General features: G+C 43.0%; 1 protein-coding gene across 1 annotated transcript in view; it reads right to left on the bottom strand.

Annotated features, from left to right (window-relative positions):
* SMU1 (SMU1 DNA replication regulator and spliceosomal factor) overlaps positions 1–23973 on the bottom strand; it is an 84040-nt gene extending 60067 nt beyond the window's left edge. Inside the window, exons 1-8 of the mRNA XM_085641086.1 lie at positions 23817–23973; positions 10871–11081; positions 8424–8576; positions 6406–6516; positions 4863–4991; positions 3886–4005; positions 3543–3659; positions 883–1010 (exon numbers count right to left, since the gene is read on the bottom strand). Coding sequence (XP_085497212.1) covers positions 883–1010; positions 3543–3659; positions 3886–4005; positions 4863–4991; positions 6406–6516; positions 8424–8576; positions 10871–11081; positions 23817–23842 — 995 coding nt within the window. The 5' untranslated portion in view covers positions 23843–23973. The remainder of the gene's footprint in view (positions 1–882; positions 1011–3542; positions 3660–3885; positions 4006–4862; positions 4992–6405; positions 6517–8423; positions 8577–10870; positions 11082–23816) is intronic.
* Between the last annotated feature and the right edge of the window lie 388 nt (positions 23974–24361).

The raw sequence follows: 24361 nt of genomic DNA, 5'->3' as shown, positions 1-24361 counted from the left end.
GCGAAGTGCTTTCTTAGGCAGTGAGGCCTTACACTGTTCATTGGCCCGGTGCCCTGCAATTCACACTGGTCTCTCTGACTATCAAGAGGATTCAATTCACATTGACCCACTGTACATAGGGTGCTATATTTAAGTGTTTGCTGACTTTTATCCTGGTGAAGACTGCACTCAAATAGTCCCTTGTGCTCTAAACATCTACTTGATGTATGCTGTGGACTGGATTTCTCAGATTTATTCAGAGTAGAAATATATCCTATGATGGTACTCATACTTTTTTATCTTTGAAACACAGCTTTTTGTCCATTTGTTTTTCACATCATCACTTAGAATTCGCAACCATTATAATATTTAGCACTAATTTCATACCACTGTGCAACTATTGAACCTGAACTCTAACCTTATTAACAGAGCCCTTTGGGCTTCCCATACACTTTTTTGTGGTCTTTTCCCAGGTTTTAAATTATGGTACTTTGCATTATGTTTAGGATTGTGGTTAATTTATTTACTGATCTTCTAAACTGTTGATTCTGCAAAGTCATAAGCACCACGGTTCCAATGAATACAGGGTTGCTCCCATGTTTTGTTTGTGGCAATAAGGGGAAAAAGCAGGAACTGAGTGAGGATGGTTGGTGACATGCTAGGCTGAAGCATACACCGAGACACACAAACAAGTGTAACTCAACAAAACATAGAATGGAAAAAGTGACAATTTCTTTGGGCGGAGCTTTCGGGTCAAGCCCGCAACATGTGATTCAGCAAAGCACAGAGTATCTTTATTACCCTCAACATGAATGTAATCAAAACAGCAAAATCACTGAATAGGTCAAATTTAACAAAACAACAAATGCATTTGAAAAACTGTCTCTCTTATGTAAGCCTCACCTGATAGTTTGGTCAAAGGAAGCACTGAGAATCTGACTACTGTCTTTGGAGAAACTGAGACAGGTGACACCTTTGCTGTGTGCACGTTCAAACCGCCTTAAGCACTGGCCACTTTGAATCTTCCATACCTAGGGAAGCAAGAGAAACATGGTCGAAATGACAAAGTGCACTGAATAGCAGCTACGACAGTTAGCACAAAAATACGTGTTTATAAAGAACTATGCTTTTCGGATTTAGGAGATTATCTGCTAAAATGTACCTCAATTACCTTAACGTTTCATTGTTAATTTAACTTAAAAGTTTTGAGTAGATTTTTTTTATTTATTACTGTAAATGAAGGAATACATGTGTAGAGCAGGTGAAAAACTTGTACTTGCTATCTCGCAACAGAATCTTTGCATTAATGCTATGCTCTCTCTCCCAGCTGACTCCTTCTCGAAGGGTTTGGCTTAGAGCTATTTAAGCAAAGGTTAATGGTCGTTTGTGGACTTGCATTTGTATGTCGCCATTGTCCAATAACACTTACGCAATATACTTTGCTGGAAAAGGCTAATCAAGTCCTATACTTTGCTGGAAAAGGCTAATCAAGTCCTAACATCTGTCTAACCATACCACAACATATGTCTGATTCAGGAAGTACTCGAGTGTCCAGCCAAACTGGGAATTTCAAGAGATGTGGGAATATGTGCACTTAAGATTCCCCTTCCCCCACAAAGCTTTCATTAACTAAATGTTTGTGACATTTCCATGTGTGAAATGTTTTTTTAAAAAGATACAAATTGAGAAATACAGGAGGTTTCTGGTGCAGAAACACAGATTCTCACAGAAATCCTTCATGTCAATGGTTATGCGGTGGCTCCAATCAGAATACAGTGATGTTACTACATCCTGGAATACACGATACCCACGTTATCAGTAATTCTGGGAGTGGGAATATCACATCTGTATTACCGACCCCCATGTTATATTGCGCAATGGAATATAATTACTAACTTTTTTTATAGTACGGAAATTACCCAAGGGAATCAAAGCACCTTAAAGAGTAGCAGTCATTTATGGAGGACATACAGAAAGAAAAGCTGATAGTTTAACCGAGGCAAACCGAGATACATACAATTATTCACATATAACAATCAGCTGTAAGGAATTAGCTAGTATACATAAGCCACTTTGTATCAAATGAAAATATAAACAAAGATTTACACATGACAAACAGCTACATGGGGTGAAACAAAGTAAGTAGTAGATATGCGAGTATCAACTGAAGGGTAGCCCTTGACCCATGCATGACTCACGCTAATGTGGTTTGTTTTGACCGGGAAGGGTGCACCAAGCGCTACCTTCATGAAGGCACAGGGCTACTGTCCTCACTTGGAATTTACCTCTATAACTCTGTTTCATGTAGACCAAACTATGCTTCAATTGTAACACATTATAAAGTGTGAATATCCTTCGTCCCCCGTGCCTATGTTTGTACATGGAAACATGCCCTATCAAAGTCCTCCTAAAGTCTTGCTTCAATACACCAAAACGAGGAGTGTAAAAGATAGGCAATGACCAAACTAAAGTTCCGCCTCCGTTTCAGTGCCACAAGTGATGCCTCCCCCTTTGTCAATCAAAGTTTATGGCATTGGAGATAATCCCTCTGTGTTCCTATGACACTTCTATGATTAAACAGTAAAAGTCTGAATGGGCACCTCACGCTGAATTTGTGATGTACTCCCTAAATAGCTCCAGGAATGCATAAAATAAAAGTCTGTGTCAGACAGTTCTGGACCCTGGTCTAGAAGTCATGAGCCGGTAGTCTCAGTCATATGACTTGGCAAAGCATACGCTGCCATGAAAAGAATGTGTAGGAATTTGCGCTTCACTTCAGCATTTGAAAGTCAACAAGTGATTTAAATGTGGCTGACCGTCTTAAGCTGTTGCAACTCAAGGAGAAGAAGTTTATGGTGTCTCAGCAGCAGTTGCCCTCCCAGCCCTACCTCGCTTCATGGCTACAACGCATGACTTCACATTATTGCCTCGGGTGCACTGCCCTTTGCTTCCTAATTTTCTTGTCTTCCTCCTCATGAATAAATTTCCCCCTTTGCACACTAATCTCATATGAATGCAGCTGCAGCGGTCTTAACAGACCCATGCAACTTTGCATCATAGCAGAATCAACTTTACAGTTCTTCAGCAAGATAAACACAGCTATCTAATTGACTCAAGTAGACCATAAAATTGGTCTCCAGGCAGCCACGTCTCTCTGCACTGGAGGGATCTGGGTTTTATTGCTGCAGGACTGTCTTTTCTTTTAATTTTCATATTTCCTTGTGCTCGTTTCCATTTAATTCTTCTCCACATTACTTCTTGGTTACATGTTTCTCTTTGTCACCATTGATCGCCTGGTAGATCAACGGGTAGACAACATGAAAGATTTTTAGAAGGATTAATAAACACAGGTAAGTATAGGTTTCATAAGATTAAATCCATCTACAGATGCATGTTAGTTGATGCTCAGCTCAGGTCCTCGTCCCAACCACCATCCTGGAAGTATCAAATCCAATGAACTCACCCAGATGGGCAGCACAGCATAGCCCCACAACAAAATTGAAAGAAAAGTAAAGAGATAAGGCTATAAGATCAGAAATACACATTATGCCTCATCATTTTACCTTTATCTTTCCATCTTGAGCTCCCGTTGCCAACATTTCTGTGTCTCTGCTGAAACACATACAAAGCACAGCATCATCCATCATCATGAAGTTGTCTTGAGCCTGGTACTTCAGATCCTAAAGAAGAGGAAAAAAAAGAAACCAAACAATCTGTCACTTAACAACTCTGAGGTGAAAGTAAAGGCATTTAATTTCATTACGTCGTAAAATTTTGGTTGTGTGAATTGTCTTTTCTTAAAGTCAGAAGTGAACTTAAATACAATTTTAAAAACGTATAAAAAATACCAGAAAGCATTTTTTGGAAACGATTTATAGTGCTTAATGATTCCCTAGCTATACCGACCTTCCTGATTTTTCCAGTAGTGAAATTCCATACTTCAATGAATCCATCCACAGAACCAGTTACTAGGTATTGGCCATCTGGAGAAAACCGTGCACATTCCACATGTGACTTCTGGCCAAACTGCAAAAGGAGAATAAATACAATTCAGTTTGATTTCAATATTTTTATTTGCGATTATATTTTTGGGATGACGGAAGGAATGTAGGTCACTTTTAACTAGAAGACTTATGAATTGCATGATCTTTCACTCACTGTTGGTGATTATTTAGACAATTTAGATGCTACATGTAGGAAGCTGGCTCGTTATATAGTGGACCAAAAAGAGGTATAGTATGTAAAAAGTCCAGTCAACCCCAAACTGGTTTACAGAGGCGCAAATGACACCCCAAATGCTCTAATTTGTGGTAGAGTGGGCGAGCAGTTAGGCATATCAGAGGGTAGTACAGGCCCTCAATGTAGAGATGATATAGCCTCTGAGATGGGAAAGCTTGCTAACCGTTGGTCGATGGGTAGAGATTATGGGGTGGGGTCTATATACATAACAGCTTTGTTCCTTCTTACACGATTATTCATTCGGCCAGCACAAAGCTACTCCCACACTTTGTATGCTGATGGAGAAGGTGAAGTCAGGGATTCAGTTTTCCTGTGCACATTTAAATGCATGGCAGACTGAAACGTCTCCTCCGTGTGAATGTGCTTTTAGTGTCATGCACCTTAATTACATGAAGAAACTGGTTGTTCAGGCCATTCAAGTGATCACCATAAGTGCTCCAACGAGAGAGCATTGCCTTGAAGTGCAGACCCACTGATACATATTGTTCATGTGGACTTTAACTTTCTTTTGGAATTTCTGGGACCCTACAGTGTCTAAGAGTGCTCTGAACCACCTGTAAGTTGGGACTTAACAATATATCAAACAACTAACAAGGCCTAAATCATAGCAACATTAGAAGCAAATGCGTTCAGGGGAATCTCACCTTAATATGCCTGCTGAGCTGAGTTGGAAACCTCTCCTCCTCCACATCCTTCACAGCAGCTTTACCTCTGAACAAATCGATGGTCGTACCAGGAGGAAGCAGACCTTGATGCTGCTGCCACTTTAATGCCTGGAAGAAAAGGGCAAAGAGGGAAAAAACATGTTAATTTCGTCTCTCCAGTTATCTTTTTATATACAAAACTGGCATTATTCAGCTTGTGTTTTCTTAACTCTGCTCAAACCCTTTGAGCTTGTCTTAAGTCCAGACAGAGGTAATGGGTCAACAGATAATGGATGAGGGTAATATAATCTTCTATGGGTTGTTGGTCACAAAAGAAGAATTTGATATAGGCGACCTGAACCTTGTTGTGGAATATGTGGCAAAATCCTGGATTGGTGCTCCTGACAGATCCTCTCGCCACATACCACCCACCTATCAGATCATCATTTGGGTCACTGGTATAAGGAGAACCTTTGAGCATAGCCTACTCTGGTGGTGTAGGTTGATTTACTTATACAGAAAAAAATATTTAATCTGTGGGCACATAATGAGGTCTTTAGCGCAAACAACTTGCAATTATTCCGGCAATTGCCCTCCTTAGAAACCAAGATACAACATGACAGTAAAAATGTACAAACTCAATGTCCAGGCGGAGCTATCACCTATAAGAACAGTTTGTCTATATTTGCAGGTAGAACTAGGCCAGCTAAAAGTACAGACATCTAAATTAGATGTTTAAATCCAAGTCTATGTAATCTAAATCAGTGAAAATTCGTTTTCTAAACAGAACTCATGAGTCTTTAGGTTTACTACATTTGGGAACACCGGGCAGCCAATAGGGCAAAGGTGTCAGGTAAAGGTATGAGAAGCATCTAGATGGGTATTATGTATGTATGTTCTATGCCCGAGTTTCTTGGTAGCCATGGAAGCAAGGTAAGGTGCATCAGTGGAGTCGGAATGACAGGATGCCACAAAACATATTTTTTTAAACCTAGTAGTTTTCAACCCACTCACTCCGCTGCAACCAAGGTCAGAAACAAGTTCAAATGGAGTTTGGCACAGGGATCCAGGACAAAGAACTAATATTCACGGAGGACAGTGGCAACCTGCCCCGGGACCAATTTAGTGCAGACGTAGACACCGTGTACTTTTGCACAGTCTCCAAATTCATGAAGCATATCACACATGAAATGCTGAAGTACGAGAAAGGGTGTAAGAACTACAGTAATCTATGGTTTTAAGGTACAGATTATAGGGAAGAGAAAGTGCCCTGTGACTACAATCAGGTGCCACCAACAATCTTGCCGTAGACTGATTTTAGGATACCTCATGTTCATCTATAGGTCAGGTATACTATGGATGCAGCCTCTCACTTATCTAGTATACGTTCCATCAAAAATAACAACAGAAGTGTGGAGAACCGCTAACAGGTACTCAGAACATCAGAGGCATTGAAGGAAACACAAACAGTCGAACATCTCAGGGTGGCATAGCTTATCTGAGCCATGCTAGAACATGATACTGTTGCAACTGAATCGGTTACCTGCCCAAGTAACGCCATAAGACGGGAGGAAGGAACCACACTAACTTCTCCGGCTAAAGCTTGTGCAATGGCAGCTCTTCGCTTTTCCTTGCTGCTTCCATCAGGGTATGCCTACAGAGGCAAATGGATAAAAATGTATATTTAAAAAGATGAACAATTAACATTAATCTAGAATGGATGAAAAATGATTTTAGGATAAATGAAAGAACATTAAAAACAATAAGCATGGCAAACCAGTACAGTTGTATCTGACGACAAGATATATATGTTTTTTTCCACTTAAAAAACAAAGGTTAAAGTAACGTTATAGATAGGTGCAATGTTCAGTAACAAAGTGATTTTTTAATTAAGAAAAAAAATATTAACTATTTATAGTTATGTGAAGTAACTATAACTCGTGCCCTAAAGTCATTTTAACCTGCGCCCCATCCATGCAGTTTTCTCATCAAAAATTACAAATGCCGCTATGATATTATGTCATAGAAGATGCCATAAGTGCTGGATTATGTGGCTTTTTTTAGCACTGCATGGCGAGGGCGCAAGTTATTGTTAACTTAGGGCATGAGCCATAGTTACTGAAGGCTTAGTACAGTTAGTAATTAATAACAAGCATTGGCATAGCCAATAGGTCTCGCTTTTGGGACCTTATAAGTATTTCGTTATGCAACTGTTGCATGGCTAAACATTTATAAGGTCCCAAAGGCGAGACCTATTGGCTATGCCAATGCTTGTTTTTTGTTGGGTTGCTTAACTTTGCTATTTTACATGGTTTAGTTGCTTCCTTTCTTATTCTGTGTAGCTCTGGAGACTCGTAAGCTTGCTTGACTGCTGTTTAGTGTAAGTCTTTAAGGCACCGTGAAAGGGCAGCAGTTTGGAGGTCAGACAGGATGCCAGTAGGCATAGTAATAGACGTATGGAACTTTGACGTCAGATGAAGTGCATGTAAAAGAGGTGAGAGAAGGGTGGGCGACAACGTAACATAGCAGGTTGTTGGTGGAGTGGGGGCATTTGGTGCAGAATTGGTCTGAAGATAGACCGGCGATCATAACCGGCTATCTAAAAATAACCTGAGGCCTGAAGCAGTATGGCTCTGCGGCCTCAGCAAATGCAGATTAACATTTGTCTAGCTGCTTTGATCGATCGCGATAAAGCGCGGTGCGCGCCCGCGCACATGCACTCAAGCGCATTGGCTCACGGAGAACATCAAAGCGGCCGCGAAAGTGATCGCGATCAAGTGCGGCACACGCCCGCGCACATGCACTGAAGCTCTAGGCCGGCCATGGTTGCATTTTTTAAGCCCTCACTAAAAGTCTTGCCAGACCAGTGCATGCGCTGGGTCAGGCGAGACCTAAAAATGGGCTTCTAACTGTCTGTTTTTAAGCAATTTTCTAAGATTAGGAAACCCTTGGTTTTTTAAAAGATGTACTCCTTTGCTGAGCTTTCACACAATCATGGGTGAAAGCCAAGTAAAGGAGGAGAAAGTTACCTTGACTGTATACTGGTTTGGTCAAATACAGTCCTCTACATTGAGTCAACAAAACTAAAAGCATGGTTCTCTGGAGTTCTGAGAGCATGGCCTCATCGGCACAGACCAATTACATTATCTGGCCAGGGCACCGCTGGCTAAGATAAGGAACTGCTGTGGAGTTCTATTGACTATACCTACAGCAGAGCTTACGAACATCTTTAAGAATCTCTAATATGTGGTACAAAGACACAGAAGACAGTCCTGTGTGCATGGAAGCAGTTTGATTCCTCTTCCATGAGGAAAACGGAGAAGAATACTGTGGGCTCCTACATGGAGAATGATAGCTATTGAGAGGGTGGAGGTGTGCAATGGCCACCAGTATTTAGTCTGTGTTATCTAAGTCAAAACGTGGTGCTTGGACTAGTACTGTGCTTTAAAAGAATTAAAACTATTTGCTGCTTGAATTATTTTTCATAAAGTTAATTACTTATATGCAGCATATCGCCAGAGGGGGTGTACTAAATTTGTTGTTTTACTACAGTAACTTTACCTCACGCGGATCAAAGTAAGACCTTGCCAAAAGGTTCTCAAGGTGAATGTATCTCTCTGGCTGGGTTTGTTTCAGCATGATCATTGGGTCTGTCTGCCTGAGGAGGGATCGAGCTGCCCCCAACTCACGGAGTTCGATGAGTTCCAAAACAACCTGTGCAACAACAAGAAAAGGAGAACATTTGAGTGGGAAAAAGTGATTAAATCAAAACAAAACATGAGTAACATTTATGTTTTCAAACGCTTCTTGAAATAAGTAAAATGCTTTTTGCAGATGCTGCACAGCATCAGCAATATATTTACACACACATTGTGGACACAATTTTTATGTATCCATTCAAGGTGGCGCGCGCCACGCGGATCAGTAAATAAAACATTTAATTTTGTGAAAGAGAAAAATAAAAAAGGATTACAGGATTTAGGAAATCGATTGAGGAGAGGATGGGGCGGGGAGGGAGTAGGAGAAAAGCAGTATACAGGGGAGGAAAGCAATACGTGGCTGGGCAGAAGCGCGCAAGGGATAGAACAACACTGAGTACAGGTGGGGAGGGAGGTGGGGGGAGAGAGAGCGAGAGACACCAAATAACCACCAGCACAGAGGAGGGGTATTTGGTGGAAGGAGAAACACAAGAAGGAGCTGGAAAACAAAAGCACTCTTATGGAGTGCTTAACCAAATAGAAAGAAGTGAGTAATCAAAGGATGTAAGTCAGCCAATTAAAAGGTAGTTAAGGAGACTAAGCTCCAGGGGAGGGATAAATAAAATGCAAGCCATTAAGTAAGAGGAAAGCAAAGGAGAGTGACAAAAAAGGCAATCAATGATAAGCAATAGGCAATATATATGCCCACTGCAGGTTCGCGTAGGTCTTTCGTAATCAGCTAGGTGAGACATAAGAAAGGACACTCCAATGCATTAAGTGATTTGCACAGGTTTAGAAGACAGATCTTCATGTTGGAATAATTGTCTTAACTGAACTAATGTAATTAATTAGTTTAACATAGTCTATGTTAAAACAGTTATATCAAAAGCAAATGTCACAGTAGAAAGGTGTTATCAAACTAATTAAAAATTACACTTTGTAAAGTACAGTAAGACGGGAAGTTTGACCAGAGAGGATTATAATAAAGTTACTGCAAAAAACAACTCTATCCAGACCGCATGTCTTTACCCTTCCCGACTAAGAACAGGGAAGCCAGGTATATTCCTTGTTCTTCATATAATACTACTTCTGGATTCATTAAAGGGCCATTTACTCATTAAATAGTTAAACAACCTGCTTAAATACAAATACCACAAAACAATATCCACAAGAACTCAAATTGCTCCCCTAAACCACACAACAAAAACTTGAGTCCATCTTGTATTTTACTGTGTCAACGTATTAAACATGTTTATGAGTGCAAGCTCACAAGGCCAAATAACTTCATGATGTCCGATTCAAGTCAGAACATATAACCCTCTGCACCAGCTTAGAAAGAAATCCTGTGAATGCCTGTATTTGTCAGTATAAAGCAACTTGCATGCGAAGAGATAACATGGGCAGAAGAATGTCAACGTTACGACTTGTGTACTGCTAGCTGTATTGGTGCAAGGTGTGTTGAAATAACTGAAGTATGGTTGCTGCAGCCAAGGAGAGGAGTAGGTGCTGAAAAAAGACCACCTTGGAAATGGAGGAACACGTTATAGCAGTCTTTTGTCTACAACGTATGTAGTAAAAATGAGGTGGAGGTGGGCTGTACTTTAAAATGAAGGTGGGTTCTGTACAGCAGTAAACTAACTACACAGCACATTAACCCTAGAGTTGGGATGAGCATGCATATCCAGCTTTGCTTTCGTTTATAGTGGCTCTTTGTTTTGCAAACTTGGTTGAACAACCACTCTAGTGATCACTGTGTAACTGGTAAGGAAAACCAGCTTTGAAACAGAAAGAGTCGCATACATATTCCACTATTCCAAAGGAAAAAAAAACTCAGCAACTTAGCTGAGGAGACTGACAATGTTTCTGACAGCAGGATTCATAGCCAAGTCACATCAACGTCAGGAGTAGGTCACGATTACTCACAAGAAACCTTTACTATCACCCCCCTTACAATACAGAAGATGGGTTCATGCCCGAAAGCTATACTAATCAGCCGTTTCAGAAGGTTTTGTCTCAACTATTATCAAAGCAAGTCTGGAACAAGAAGCAATAAAGCGCACATTCAAGGTAAGATGAAATTGGACCACTCTTTCTCAATTGTAAACTTTGACCTTGAACATCATTGAGCAGATAAATAATTTCTTTTATTTACTTTTCTGCATGCTTGAGAACATATGAAAGATGATGTGACCCAAGTGATTAACTACAACATAAATGCAATAGTAGAACTATTAAACAATTACACTCACTGTAGAAATATATGCAAATATCATTAGTACAGAAGATATGCTTATCAATGAAGCACCACACCTGTTCATACAGATCTATGAGTGTTTTATCTGGCAGTTTCAGTGACTGTATGGCCTGTAGTACTGTGTCCCAATGACCACTGTTGATATCCGCTACAAAGCTCTCTATACTGTCCACAGTATTCAAAGATACAGTTGTTTCCTCTTGTAGTGTGGCGAGAGTTCTATGTAAGCCATTCTCCTTGAGGTACTGCATCATAAGACGTATAACACTGAAAAAAAGGAAAACGTACTTCATTAATTGGTCTTGTTCAAACAGTATTCATGAATATCAAAAAACTTGTATGTTTGACTTGTTAAAGAAAAACATTAAAATATTTCTAGCAGCAGCCAGCATCTCTACTGATCTAGAAAGATAATACATTCATGGTGTTGGTTATAACTGCAAACAAATAGAATTGAATATACTAAAGAATTATATTGTATGCAACATGGAAGAACATTTTGTACCACTAACAACGCACACATCAACCGTAGAACAATGTGTTCCAAGGAGCACATATATTTCTGGAGGCGACTAGCTTGAAGTCCAGGATGGATTGACCCCACGAGGAGCGGGCTTCGTACTGATCTGAATAATGCTGGTCTCTGTCTACAGCAGTAGAGTAGGTGAACAACAATGGCACTGAATGCTACCCAGAATGATTGCCAGTGGTATAGACTATTTGCAAGCATTCATGCAAGCATCTTTTGTGTGTCTCGCAAAGCTAAAATAACATGGAGTGCCTCCACAAGGCCTGCATAAATGTCAAGTCAATTATAGGAAAACCAAACAGCAAGCCAGAACAAGCATTGAAAATGCAATAGGTCTTGCCTTTTATTAAGTTAAAGCCATTTGCTTTGCTATACAATACCATTAGCAAAGCAAATGGCTTTAACTTAATCAAATGTGTATTCCTAACAAAAGTTCAAGAAGCAATTTGCTTAAAAACACAAGGATAACACACAAATATCTAAATCATAATCAAAACAAATAATCAACCCTTGGGTGAAAGAAAGAGAAAAAGATAAGAATACCCATATGTAAAAAGAACAATCACTGTAGAAATATTAATTTATTACAAAATGTAAAACAATTAAGACAATAACGCTCAAAACAATATGCTGGTGAACAAACAATACAAATAACAAACCAGACAGGTGGCAAACGAAAAATTACACGTTACAATGAGGGTACAACATATACAAAATGAATGTGTCCTTCATACATTTTTGGCCACACAGGCGTTGACGGCGTTTCGACCACTGTAGAATTACACGGTCATCCTCAGGACTAAAACTTCCATTGAGCGTCACAAATAATTCAGTATCTATTAAAATAGGGAGGGAGTTCAACCTTGATTACTTTGGTCCAGGAAAAAAATTATTCACAGTAACAATAAAATGGGTGAGTATAACTTCAGCCGGTCTCAAAAAGTTGAAAGTTCGGCCCGTCTCAGAGAGTCGAAAGTTTATTCAAGTTAATGGCATCACTTCTAATTAGGAAGATGGTGTCAGAGATCGGTGAGTAAAACACCGGTGTGCTTCCGCACATCAATAGGCCGACCGATCCTTGAGGCAGCAATAAGTTAAGGGAACCGAGATGTACTAACTCTGAAGTCTCTACAGATATAGTTTCGATCCACATCAGTAATACATTAATACTACTTAACTTAATCAAAGGCGAGACCTATTGCATTTTCAAGGCGTTGCAGATATCTTGCCAGGGTGGGATGTTATTTTCTGTTGCTGAAAGGTTGGGGAATTTCTTGAGTATGTTGAAAAGTTCCTTGCCGTTGTTGGAGCTGTCATTCTTGCAGCTGGCTAGGGCGGTCTTCCTAGTGTTTTTCAGGATGTGGTGGTAGTGGTTAAGGGCAGCTCTGAAGAGTATCTGGTGCTCGAGGATCTTGAGGGTATTTTTAAAATGCAGCCGCACAAGAGCCCATGACACACTGGCTGTGCTCCCGTGACCGTGTGCAGGTCAGGCGGCAACTGTGCTCTTCTGGTGTCTTCGCCAGTGACTGAAGCCACGGAGCTAAGAGGACAGCCAGAGAGTGGATGAGGGTTGCTTGTGACACAGTACAGCCCTTGCTGCAGAGTCACAGGTACATTAGATTAAGGTCACCTCAATGAAGTGTTTACTCCCCAGCACCAGTTACTCTCTGGATCTTCAAAATGTTTCCCGCCCTGAGCACCGGCAACTGAAGGATAAAACCTCTAAGGGACAAGTCCAGGGACCCCCCTCTGTGCCAAGGGCCTGTGTATTCTCCAGGACACTGCAACCAGTGAAGACGCCTTGGTAATCCAAAACCATGGCACGGTCTCTGAAACTCAACAGGTGACAACCTACATGGACTGTCCAACTAATGACAAAGCACATCTACGCCGCTCCCCCCGAACACCCCCCTCCCCCAATGCTGTCACACTTTCCCACCATTACATGCACGTATTTCCTGCTACGGGGTTGTAAACCAGCACCTGAGTACAAGGGACAGAAGGTCCTAATCCTGTTAGCGTTACATGTGCTGATTAACATGTGAATGACACAGAAACCAATGGCTGAGACCTCCTGCCCTCGGTGCCATAAGCTGTGCACGGAGGTCTCGGTCTTCACTGGTTGCTTTGTACAGGTGCAAGAAAGAAAGCACATTCTGAAAGGAAAGTCCGGAATACGAGGTTGATTCTAGCATAATTTAACTATTGTGGCTGCCATGATAACATCTTAAGCTAGTTCTGGCATTTGTCGAACATACTGCATTCTGGGGCTTGTAGTTTATTTTTAACATTGTAAGTATTTAAAGAGATTACATTTGCTGTTGGCTAAACAAACTAGGGCTGGTCAAATATACTTGGCAACTATAACCAGGTGTGGCAGCAGACCCGACTTCGCCATTGGCCAGGCTTCTACTGTTACTGAAGTGACGCAAATAATTCGTCTCAAGCACTCTGAAAGTATTTCCCTGGTGCAGGCACCCCTGCTTTGATGCACGCAACTGGACCTGCAGTTTGACCCTAGCTACTTTCTGCAGTTCGCGTCCCACGGCAGCCAATCAGACACAGCGAGAGGGAAGGAAGCGAGGCAGAGCACAGAACGAGGCCTGCCCTGGGATTTAACTCACTTTCCAACAATTTACAAACCCCAGCAGTGGAGAGCTTCGCTAATGGGCTTGATGTAAGCGCTGGAAGGAGCCGGGGGACATGCGGCCACAGCACCCCCAGCTCCCCCCCCCTCACAAACACACACACACAACAACAAAGAGGGCCCACTGCATTTGTCAGAATCTGATCTTCCACAGATGGTGAACACTTCGGAAGTGTAATTATGGGGAAATTGGACAGAGGCAAAGAGGCGCGCGCGAGCCCTGCCAGCTCCCATTACACACTTCAGCCAGCTGAGTGAGACAGATAATGGCACATCTGCATGGGCTCTGTGACATGCGACGCGTGGGCTGCGAGGAGGGCGCTGTGGGGCTGAGGAGGAGAGGGGGTCTGCGAGGGGTTAAAGGTTGGCGTGGACCGCTGCCGTCCCGACCCATCCCATGTGGGACGCCTTCCGACGACTCAGCAGACCTGCCCGTTGCATTCTGGTACTTGTAGTCCCGCGCGCAACAATGTATGTCTGGACTGAAAATAACGTGTACTATTTCCTAAAGACACATCCCGGGCTGAGCTTGGAGTTACACATGCCATGGGGCTTCTTGGCATCTAAGGGGCGGGTGCAGGCAGGGTAGGAGTGGTTGGGTAATATGTCTTTTGCTGGTTCTCTCTTCACATCTCTGTCCAGGCCTCTGTCACCATCGGTTAGTTCTCCCCAGATCACGGGTAAAACAAGACACGTGGGCGACATTATTTAATGTTTAAAACAAAAAAGTTTCAGCAGTCTGACGAGTCGAAGCGGGCTGAGGACATGGCTTGGGCGGACGTGTCCCTGGGGCTGCGAAGGAGGTGTAGCCGCGGGCCGGGGTTCATGACTTGAAATCAGCGTCCAAGGATCGCAGCTGCGGAAAGGCAGAGAGAATGGAGGCAAGATGGACTAGACGAAATAAAGAGAAAGCAAGAGACAGACAGAGAGAACAAGCGTGTGGACGGCACTGCAACGGTCCCGAAAGTGAAAGAGGACCGCGCTGCAGCCGGAGCATGGCGATCTCTTGTCTTCATGGGACCATGTGTTTCTAATTTGAAACACATGGCCCCATAAAGATAAGAAAGTGCTTTGCGACAGCAGCAAAGTAGCGAGCCAGTCCGGCCCGCAAGGGAAAGGGCGTCTACAGAAAACCCTCATTTCCAATGGCAGGACACCGTTTAGCATAAACGGTGACGCCAGTCAATGGAAATGAGGGGTGGGGCTGAAAGTCCTTGTAAGCAATAAATCTCGCCGAGCGAGCTACGCATGTGCGCAGCAATGCTAGGCGAGACCTAAAACCGAATTAAAAGCAGGCCAGCAAATCTGTTTCTAGCTATGCAGAGGACTTGTGTCCTAACAGCAACACCTAAATATCCGACACTCAAATTAATACACCTTCAGCCACCCAAGGGAAAACTTATCATGAAATAGCCTTTTTTTCTTTTCACACAGAACTCTAATCACCACCACTAAATACATTGCAGGCGACCACAGGAAACCATTTCCTAAAGACATCCTTGCATAAAAACCCTGAAAGTGCACATCAACATCTTGATCACATCCATAACTATCATAAACCAGCCCTTTTATGGAGGAAAACTTCGCCTACCATGACATAAGCCGACCTCTGGGCTTGCACAGTACATCCCCACATCCTATTATTTTGATCCATTTTCACATCTTTATGAATGGACATACCATTATCTCCCAACTTTTTCACTGTTATACACTATAGACTGGCCTGGAACATGATCAAATCTTCTATCACCAAATACTCTCAAATGCCACAAGAAGCAACCACTACAGTGACTGCATGTAAAAGCACCTGAGGCAATTCGAGCGCCTTCGATCTGTCCAACAAATACATCAATGGGCAGTCACTCTGCGGTCTTTTTCTTCCACACATTAGGTAACAAAATTCAGTACTACTCTACCGGTCACATATTGGACTTGAACCCGAAAAAACCTGCAGTTTGAAAAGTGGCAGGCACTTTTTTATTATTAGGACTCTGCAAGGTACTGAAGTCAGCTACCTCTCTTTTAAATATTTTTTTTAAAAATCAAACTTTTTCATCACTTTGTTGCTCGTTCCTCCTGACTAATAAATATCATGCAGGTGTGCCTATGAAGGGCATCGGTGCTCCTAACCTTGTGTCTGGCATATGGGCACCCCACAGCATGCTCAAAGCTGACCCTTAGCGGAAGAAACGAAACAGAGGCCAGGCAGCGCCGAGCGAAGTAGCAAGGGCTGGAACACCTGGTAAAATCGAGGCCATGGCTTAAGGAGCTGAGTGCCTGCGAACAGCAGTACCAGCGGGACGCAGTGCCTGAGAGCAGTCCAATCGAGCCTCCCCGTTCTTCTCCCCCAAGAGGGGGCTGGAAGCACATGAGGAACCTGTTGTGCGGACCCTAGAGGATTGCAGGAGGCCCCGGCCGCGCGGAGGAGTTGTGAGATCTGGTCATAAGCCCTGGAGGCATGACCTAGAGTGTTGGACACCCCCTGGACCCACCTGAAGGCACTGAGAGCCCCCACTTGAGCAATAACATATTAGGAGAGACCAGGCGTTCTGGAGGTGCATGTGGCGATGCCTGACCCCTGCGCCGAGCAGCTGGCAAACTGGGGATCAGCAGCCAAGTGGCCTCAGAGGTGAGTAGCGAAAGAATGCGATACGTTAACAGTGACATGCTTGTTGTGGGGAGTTTGCTGACAACTGAAGGGCGGACCGCATTAGGCATTAGAGATGGGCAAGACACAGAGAAAGATCCGGCGGAGGAGGCATTGGAGAAGCTGTCCCAACTCCTACAAGACACAATCCTTGCAGCCATCACTGATGTGAAGACCACGCAACAACGAGAGATTGGCACAGTGGCAGCAGCAGCAGAGCTGGACCTGTTGCAAGCAGACAATTGCAAACTAGTGGATAAAATATAGATCTACCTCAAAAGACAGGGAGTGCACATAGCTATACTGCAGGAGACCCACCTCACAAGAGCAGAGGCTGATGGACTAAAACGTTGCTGGCATGGTCAGATACACACCATTATATACTTTGCGTTCTCGATGAAAAACAGCTGCCTACAACTAAACACCAACAAAACGGAAGTACTCATCATGGGCCCAACCCCAGACGCCTGGAACGATAGATACCTGGTGGCCGCCCGCCCACCCCCACGGACGCAACCTGGGAATCATCCTGGACTCAGAGCTCAAAATGGACCGCCAGATCAACTCTGTCTCGTCCTCCTGCTTCCACACCCTCCGCCTCCTACGAAAGACCTTCAAATGGATCCCCCTCGAACACAGAAAGACCGTCACTCACGCCCTGGTCACCAGCAGGCTCGACTACGGCAACACACTCTATGCCGCATAAACAACCTCACCGCAAGCTACAGAACATCCAAAACGCCACCGCAAAACTGGTCCTCAACCTGCCAAGACACTGCCACATCACCCAGCACCTTCGCACACTCCATTGGCTCCGCATCGAAGCTAGAATCACCTTCAAGATGCTAACCCACTCTCACAAGGCCCTCCACGACAACGGACCAGCATACCTGAATAGCCGACTCAAATTCCACGCACCCCAAAGGACCCTACGATCAGCCCAGCTATCCTACGCCGTGGTCCCCCGCACCAGAAAGACCAGATCGGGAGGCCGCTCCTTCTCCTTCCGCGCAGCCAGAGCCTGGAACGACCTTCCGCTCCACCTCAGACAGATAACATCGCTGCCAATCTTCACAAGAAACCTCAAAACCTGGCTCTTCGATAGACCCCCTTCTTGAAGGACTGGAACCTGCGAACCCCCCCACACCTCCCAGCGCCTTCAGCCCCTTACAGGTGATTAGTCACGCTTAACAAACACCTGATTTGATTTGATTTAGCTGCAAGTAGGCCTGTGCTGGTGGTCTGCCTACCTGTGTCTGAACTTTCGGGAGAGGAGGATGTGGGTAGGAAGTCTGTGCAGACCAGCTACACAAATTGTGAAATTAAACGGTGCCACATCCGGCATTCTATGGTGGCCCTGACTGACGATGGATTAGGGCTCTAATTTTATTTTAAAAAATTCTCACTTTAATAGAAATTAAAAATATACGTGTTTTTGGGTCAGAAGAATCTTTTCTGAATAGTGTCCCTACAGAGGAGATTAGAATTCAACTTTAGAGGTCTTGAAGAATTGCCATGGACTCCTTCTTTTGACCACATTACAGACTATCAGTCCATTCAAGTCCTAGGGGTCCCTCTTTCTCATTTATGTTCGGAGGATCTGAAACTACATCCACAGAACCATCAGCATGACACCAACCTGCTCCAAAATAGGAAAGAACAGATGAGACTACGCTATTTAAAAAAAAAAAAACACTAAATCATTACATAGTATCCGTCCACCTCCACTCACAGAATCCATATACCCTTCCAATCGCTGATTCACTGTGCATTTACCTTTAATTCAGTACAGCAGTCTGCTGCCTGTTGGCTAAGTTCACAATATAAAAATACTCCATACATCAATATAACCCATACAATTGTCATAAATACATTAAACAAATGCATGACACAAAACACAAAGACTCAGTGCCAGAATGAGCTTAGCTGACACAGCATTTGTCTACGCTTGAATTACATGGGAGTAGAAATTAATACAAGAACAGGAAAAAGATAGACAGTTTAGTAATTAAATTTGTTTTTTAATTCCTATCCCAAAAGCAATGAAGAGGGCACAGGTGTGCTGGTAGAAACAATGCAGTGGAGGTGGAAGCTAGGATTTATATAGTTTATTTAGACAATCAAGTCTATTAAAGTGCCAATTGCAAGATACAAAGAATTGTCAAAAATTTTGAGAGCGTCAAAAATGTTAAACAACAATCATTCGTCGCAATAAAACATAAAACACAATAAAAAGAGTTAATTGTCAAGTGAAGATTAACAGTGTTAAAACCATGGAGCTGATAGTAGTTAAAGCAGCCACCTTCATTGACAGCAATAAGTAAAGCTTTAAACAGGAAATTAGGAGTGTCATCTCGGATTAGTTCCTTTTTTTTAAGTGTCTCCTTATTAAGTCCTTATGGTAAGAAGGATGGTATGGTTATTTGTTTAGCCAGTATAGTTGTTCTGTCCCTCCGAATGGCTCATGCAGACAGAAAATAATAGGCTCAACTATAAGGAAATATGATGCATTAAAAATCTGTGCAAATTCTATGCAAGTTCCTCAGTGTTTGGAGTGGGATGGAACCTAAGTCTTTTAATAGTTGGAAGTCGGCATGTTCAAGCTCGTTCAAAAAAAGTATCTACTTCAAGTGCTGCAGTTCTACTGGATACTGTAATGTGGGACAGGGGCGGCTCCATGGAGAATTTTGTGCAAATTATCGGCTCTCCCGAATGGTGGGCCAGACTCTCGTAGTATTCTGCCCGCTTCCTCGAAGAATTTACCAAACTGTGCTAGGTCTTTTGGAGTGACAGTTGTATATATGAATAGTAGTGCTTCCTTGCATGATCTTATCTCATGTTGCAGAAGGATAGCCCTCAGATACCCATGTCTCTGTTTTGATAAGCTTGCACAGCAGCATACGATGTGGGCAGCTGATTCAGAGTGGTAATTGCACAGCCTACATTGTTGCTGTGTCACTGCACAGTTGTTTCAGTGTGCCTTGTACTCCCTAATGGGTATAGTCAGTAGCCTAAATGATAAAATGTTCTTAAAGGCATGCTTTACAATTGCTGCTCTCAAATATTGTTGGCAAAGAAAGGTTTTGTGGATGTTACAAGCTCCTCAGCACCTCTAATTGTTCTTGCCTTGATTAGATCCAGATCACTAGGGGTCTTCTTAGCTTGTATCTTTACTTAGCCTTTTAGCTGTGCCTTGCTAATTTGGAGAGCCGTCAGTGATGGTAAATCCGGATTTAATGTTGAAGCAGCTAGTTCAAAGTACTTCGCTCAGGCACTTGACTTGTCCGAGAACATTGCCATAAGGGCACCCCGCTAGGAATCAAGATCTGCCCGGCTCACCTGGAAGTAATAGTTAATTATATCTTTTGTGCATGCTACATCCATGCTTGCGAGATTGTATTCCAAGAGTATTAAAGTGTGCTGTGTGTGCTTTGGTATGCTGAATACCTTTTTGTAGGATGATGTGTGGTTTCGTTCTAGTACCTCTGTCAGCCGTCCAGGGTAGGCGAGGTGGTCGTAACTTAGTATTGGTACAAGTTTGGCCCCAATTACTCTTCGAATTACCTCTGCCGAGTCGCTGTTTAGGTTATGGTTGAGGCGAGAAAGAGCATACATGATCTTTGCTGGTTTGGCCCCTATTGCCTTTGTCTGCAGCGTGCGTTTCCCTGAGTCCATAAGCCAAACTCCAAGGTAATTATACTTGGAGTCCATGTCGACCTTTAATGGTTTGAGTTTCCACTTGAGTTCGCATTTTAAAGGGCATCAGCCAAAAATCAGGACTTTTGTTTTTCCCGCATTTGCATGGAGGGCATTGCGATTATTATACTCGTGTAATATGTCCAGGCCTCATTCCTATTAGTGTCTGATCCATCGAGAACAAGTCATCTGCGTACTGTATTATTGGGAATTTTTTTCATCTTAACGATGGCGGAAAGGTTCTACCTTCTAGAAGCTCTTCCCCTAAATCTGCTGTGTATAGGTTGAATAAGGTTGGGGCGAATACACACCCCTGCTTCAAACCTCTGTTAGTGGAAATCCGTCTGGTGGTATGTGATTGCTTTAGCTTGATTCTCACCCGTGTATCCATGTATAAGGCTGCAATTGGTGCAAGCAGTTGTTTTGGAATACCCCATCCTGCCAGTTTTTTCCATAGGATGTTACAGTCGATGCCGTCAAAGGGCGCGCTGTAGTCGACAAAGCAGGCATATAATGGAGTGTTTCTTTCATGTGCCTTTGAGTCCAGGTAGGCGAGAGCGATGATGTTGTCGAGAGTTGATGCGTTAGGCCTGAATCCTGTCTGATAGGGTGGTATGATTTTATTGTCAGTAATCCATTGCTTTAGTTCTTTTAGGGGAATTTTTGCAAAGAATTTGCCATCTACGTCAAGGAGGGCAATTAACCTGTAGTTTTCCGGTAATGTTGGATCTCCCTTTTTATGTATTGGGTAGGGGATCAAGCCCATACATGCTTCCGGTACGGTGGGTTCAGCAAGGCATTCGTTGAACAGGTTGAGCATCACGGGACCCAGAACGTTCTGTCGTCTTTGAAGATAATACCCGGTATGCCATTAGGTCCTGGAGCCCCATCACTCCGGCTATTACTTAGTACCTTTAGTATCTCTGCCCTAGTTGCTGTTATGGTGCTGTCCTCTGTGTCTTCTAAAATGTTCTGCCAATACTCTATTTGAAAAGCCTTTGATTTGTCCGAGTCTACGTATAGGTTCTCCACGTGCTGCTCCCATTTGGTTGCTGGTACGACGATTCTCTTTGCTATATGATGTAGTTGCTAGACTGTTTACATATGTCCAGAATTCTTTGGCTTTGCTGGGCATAAGCAAAGAGAATACGTGTTTCCACTGTTCCTGAGTTTCTTGATGTTTTTGGCTCCACACAATTTTTTGTGTTGTTTTCTGGCCTCTTTCACCTTGCTTTCTGTAGCTATAGTTCTTTCTTTTCTGTGTTGTTTAGCAGCTTGTCTGTATGTTTTTTTACTGTCTATATTCTTTCTAGTTCCAATGGTTCAGGGCCATCGAACTTCTTTCGGCACAATTTGGTGTTCCTTTTGATTTTGTGGAGTTAATGACACATGGAGCATGTCTAGCAGCCGGGACCACTGCCCTGTCGGTGTTACCTCATGGGGCCATTTGCCAGTGGCGATGGAATGTTTCCAATCTTCATAATTAGTCATTGAGACCGGCCCTCATTTGATCTTTTTATTAGTGGGCCCACATTTGTTTTATACTTGTGGCCGGCTGGACTGCGGATTTTGTGAATCTTTGTGCTCAGACTGTCTATGGTGATCAGGTTGTGGTCACTTTCGTTCCTTTGATGTACCTCGAAGGCTGTGCACCTCTTTGATAGCTCGCAACTTAAAAAGATATAGTCCAGGGTCGATGTGTCTCTGTAAGTGTGGATCACAGTGCCCCCTATCGGAGCTGCTAGTGCGGCGGACTCAAGATCAAATTTGCAGATGCATGCCTGGAGGATAGTTCTTTCACGGCCTCCTGGGGATATATCGACTTTGTCTATATCTCGAGTACAAAGAATTATGCAAGCATAAAAGGTTTTTTTAATATAAAATTTGCACTAATAAGAGACAATACATTGTGCAGAGCTGACCATGCGTATAAAGCATAAAACAAAATGTGCTCATAATATCTTTAAAATTCAACATGGTAATGCCACTGACATAACATTTAGATTGCAACAAAAGCTAGTAACAGGTTTTATGCCTTTGTGTGTGTGTGTATATATTTGCACCAAAGATTTTGACGGATGGATAGAATTTGGATGTCCTAAGATTGTCAGATAGTTTACAATATTTATCTTGGTGACAATTTACAAAGATTTAGAGCTTCTCGAGTGAAGATTGATGGCCAAGCATTGCCACTGATACAGCTACATAGTTAGCATACAAATACACCCGAAGGTTCAAGCTAAAGAGCTAAAAGAAATTTAAAGTGCCAGATGCAATAAATATTTGAATACTAATTGATCGCTAAAGGTACGTGCAGATTATGTCTTACACTGAATATCAGAATTGGGAGGATAGGTAATGGTTCTTACAGATTCAAGTCGTTAAATCATGTCTACCAATATTAAAGCAACTGTGATTACCTGGCTACCTCGCTCTTATCCCCGCAAAAAAAAAATGTGAGTTCTTGCTATACAAGGGGAAAGGAAGTAATCTAACAGTGTCTATTCAGCTCTCTAGAAGCCCCAAAGTGCAATCACAATTTGTTGCTATAACTACTCAGAGGACCAGAAAATGAGATATCAAGCAATGGAGAATATTTAACAGTTATGTTCCTTTAAGCTATCAGACAGTTTATATCGGTGTTTTGAGGATGAGGGCTGATCAATTAGTGGCCATCTGTGATATCCATGTAGAGTTGGAAAGCTGGCCCACTTGCTGCTCATTTCAAAAACTGATTAATGGAATGTGATCAGACAAGTCCAATGAAGGTGTGTATTAACTATGTTTAGTTATTTTAATGAAGAGACGGCGAACACTTGATCAAAGCAAAGGGTTATCTGTGACAAACACTGTGGAGCAATAAGGCAACTGACCTGTGTGATATATGACAGCTGCTGACGACCCTAGCTTTTCAGCCACCAACAGTTTAAGTATTAGGATAAAGTCTACACTTCGAAGGGTAAAAAGTTTAAAGCCAGGACTGGCTGAAGGAGCTAAACTCGACACAAGGTCGCTCGATATCGAAGGTTGCAAAATGTATTAAACGCAGGGCTTTAGAGAGTGCCTTCAAGCCTAATGTCCAGAAAACATGCTAATCAACGTAGAGTCATCATAATGTTCCATACCAAGCGTGAGTAGACAATACAGAGCCGTTTATAATGTATTAAAGTTTCTGCAGTTCTATACTGATTACTGGGAAATAAAATGACTGGGAACGTGAATGGTTATCTCTCGTGTGTGTCACGGGATGATGTCGGACGTCTGATCAGTGGTTAAAACTAGGGAAATCCCAATGATAAAGCAACCAGACATTGCAACTAGATGTTGAGACCGAGCGTCGGTGTGCAGAGGACCTTGGCAGAGTACTGGGCAAGCCCTCGGTAACTGAAACCAGATCTCCAACCCCCGGCTCCTCCCGAAACTGAAGTAAAGTGTGCCGCTATGGTACCCCCGAACCCTTCTGCAGCCCCTGAAAGGACTCACTCTGATGACTCGATTTCGATTGACATCTTGCAGTCTTCAGTAGGAGCAGCGCCAGCAGCTCAGAAACGACAACACTACACCAGGAATTAACTTCCGGCGCATTCAATCACAACTTCCGCTCTTTGGCGACTTACTTCCGTTGTATCAAAACATGAGGGCGCTCTTTCTTACAACATGAGTACAGCACGCACGTCTCTATGGTCGTCTACGCGTTCTAAGTCAGAGGTCTATTAAAGAACTAGAACGCTAACCTAAGAGAGCATTTGATAAGCTCGTGCTTTAAAATGTATTTATTCATGGGTGTAGGAAGTGTGGGGGACGCGGGGGATATATCCCCCCCCAGATTTTGGAGTGGGGGGGACACGGGGGACAAGGGTGGGGGGGACGAGGGGACAAAGGAATTTCCCCTCTCCCTTCTGTTATCGCAGGCCCATTAGCATGCGAAAGCGCTACCTAATGGCCCTGCACTTGACCTGCCTGGAGTCAGAGGCCACCCCCTCTGCCTTTTGTTATGCTGCAGGAAGGCTCAGCCGTTCTAGGAAGGG

The sequence above is a fragment of the Triturus cristatus genome, chromosome 2_2 (assembly GCF_964204655.1).
Source record: "Triturus cristatus chromosome 2_2, aTriCri1.1, whole genome shotgun sequence".
Taxonomy (NCBI): domain Eukaryota; kingdom Metazoa; phylum Chordata; class Amphibia; order Caudata; family Salamandridae; genus Triturus; species Triturus cristatus.
The sequence above is the reverse complement of the archived record's forward strand: the minus strand, read 5'-3'. Positions and strand labels throughout refer to the sequence as shown.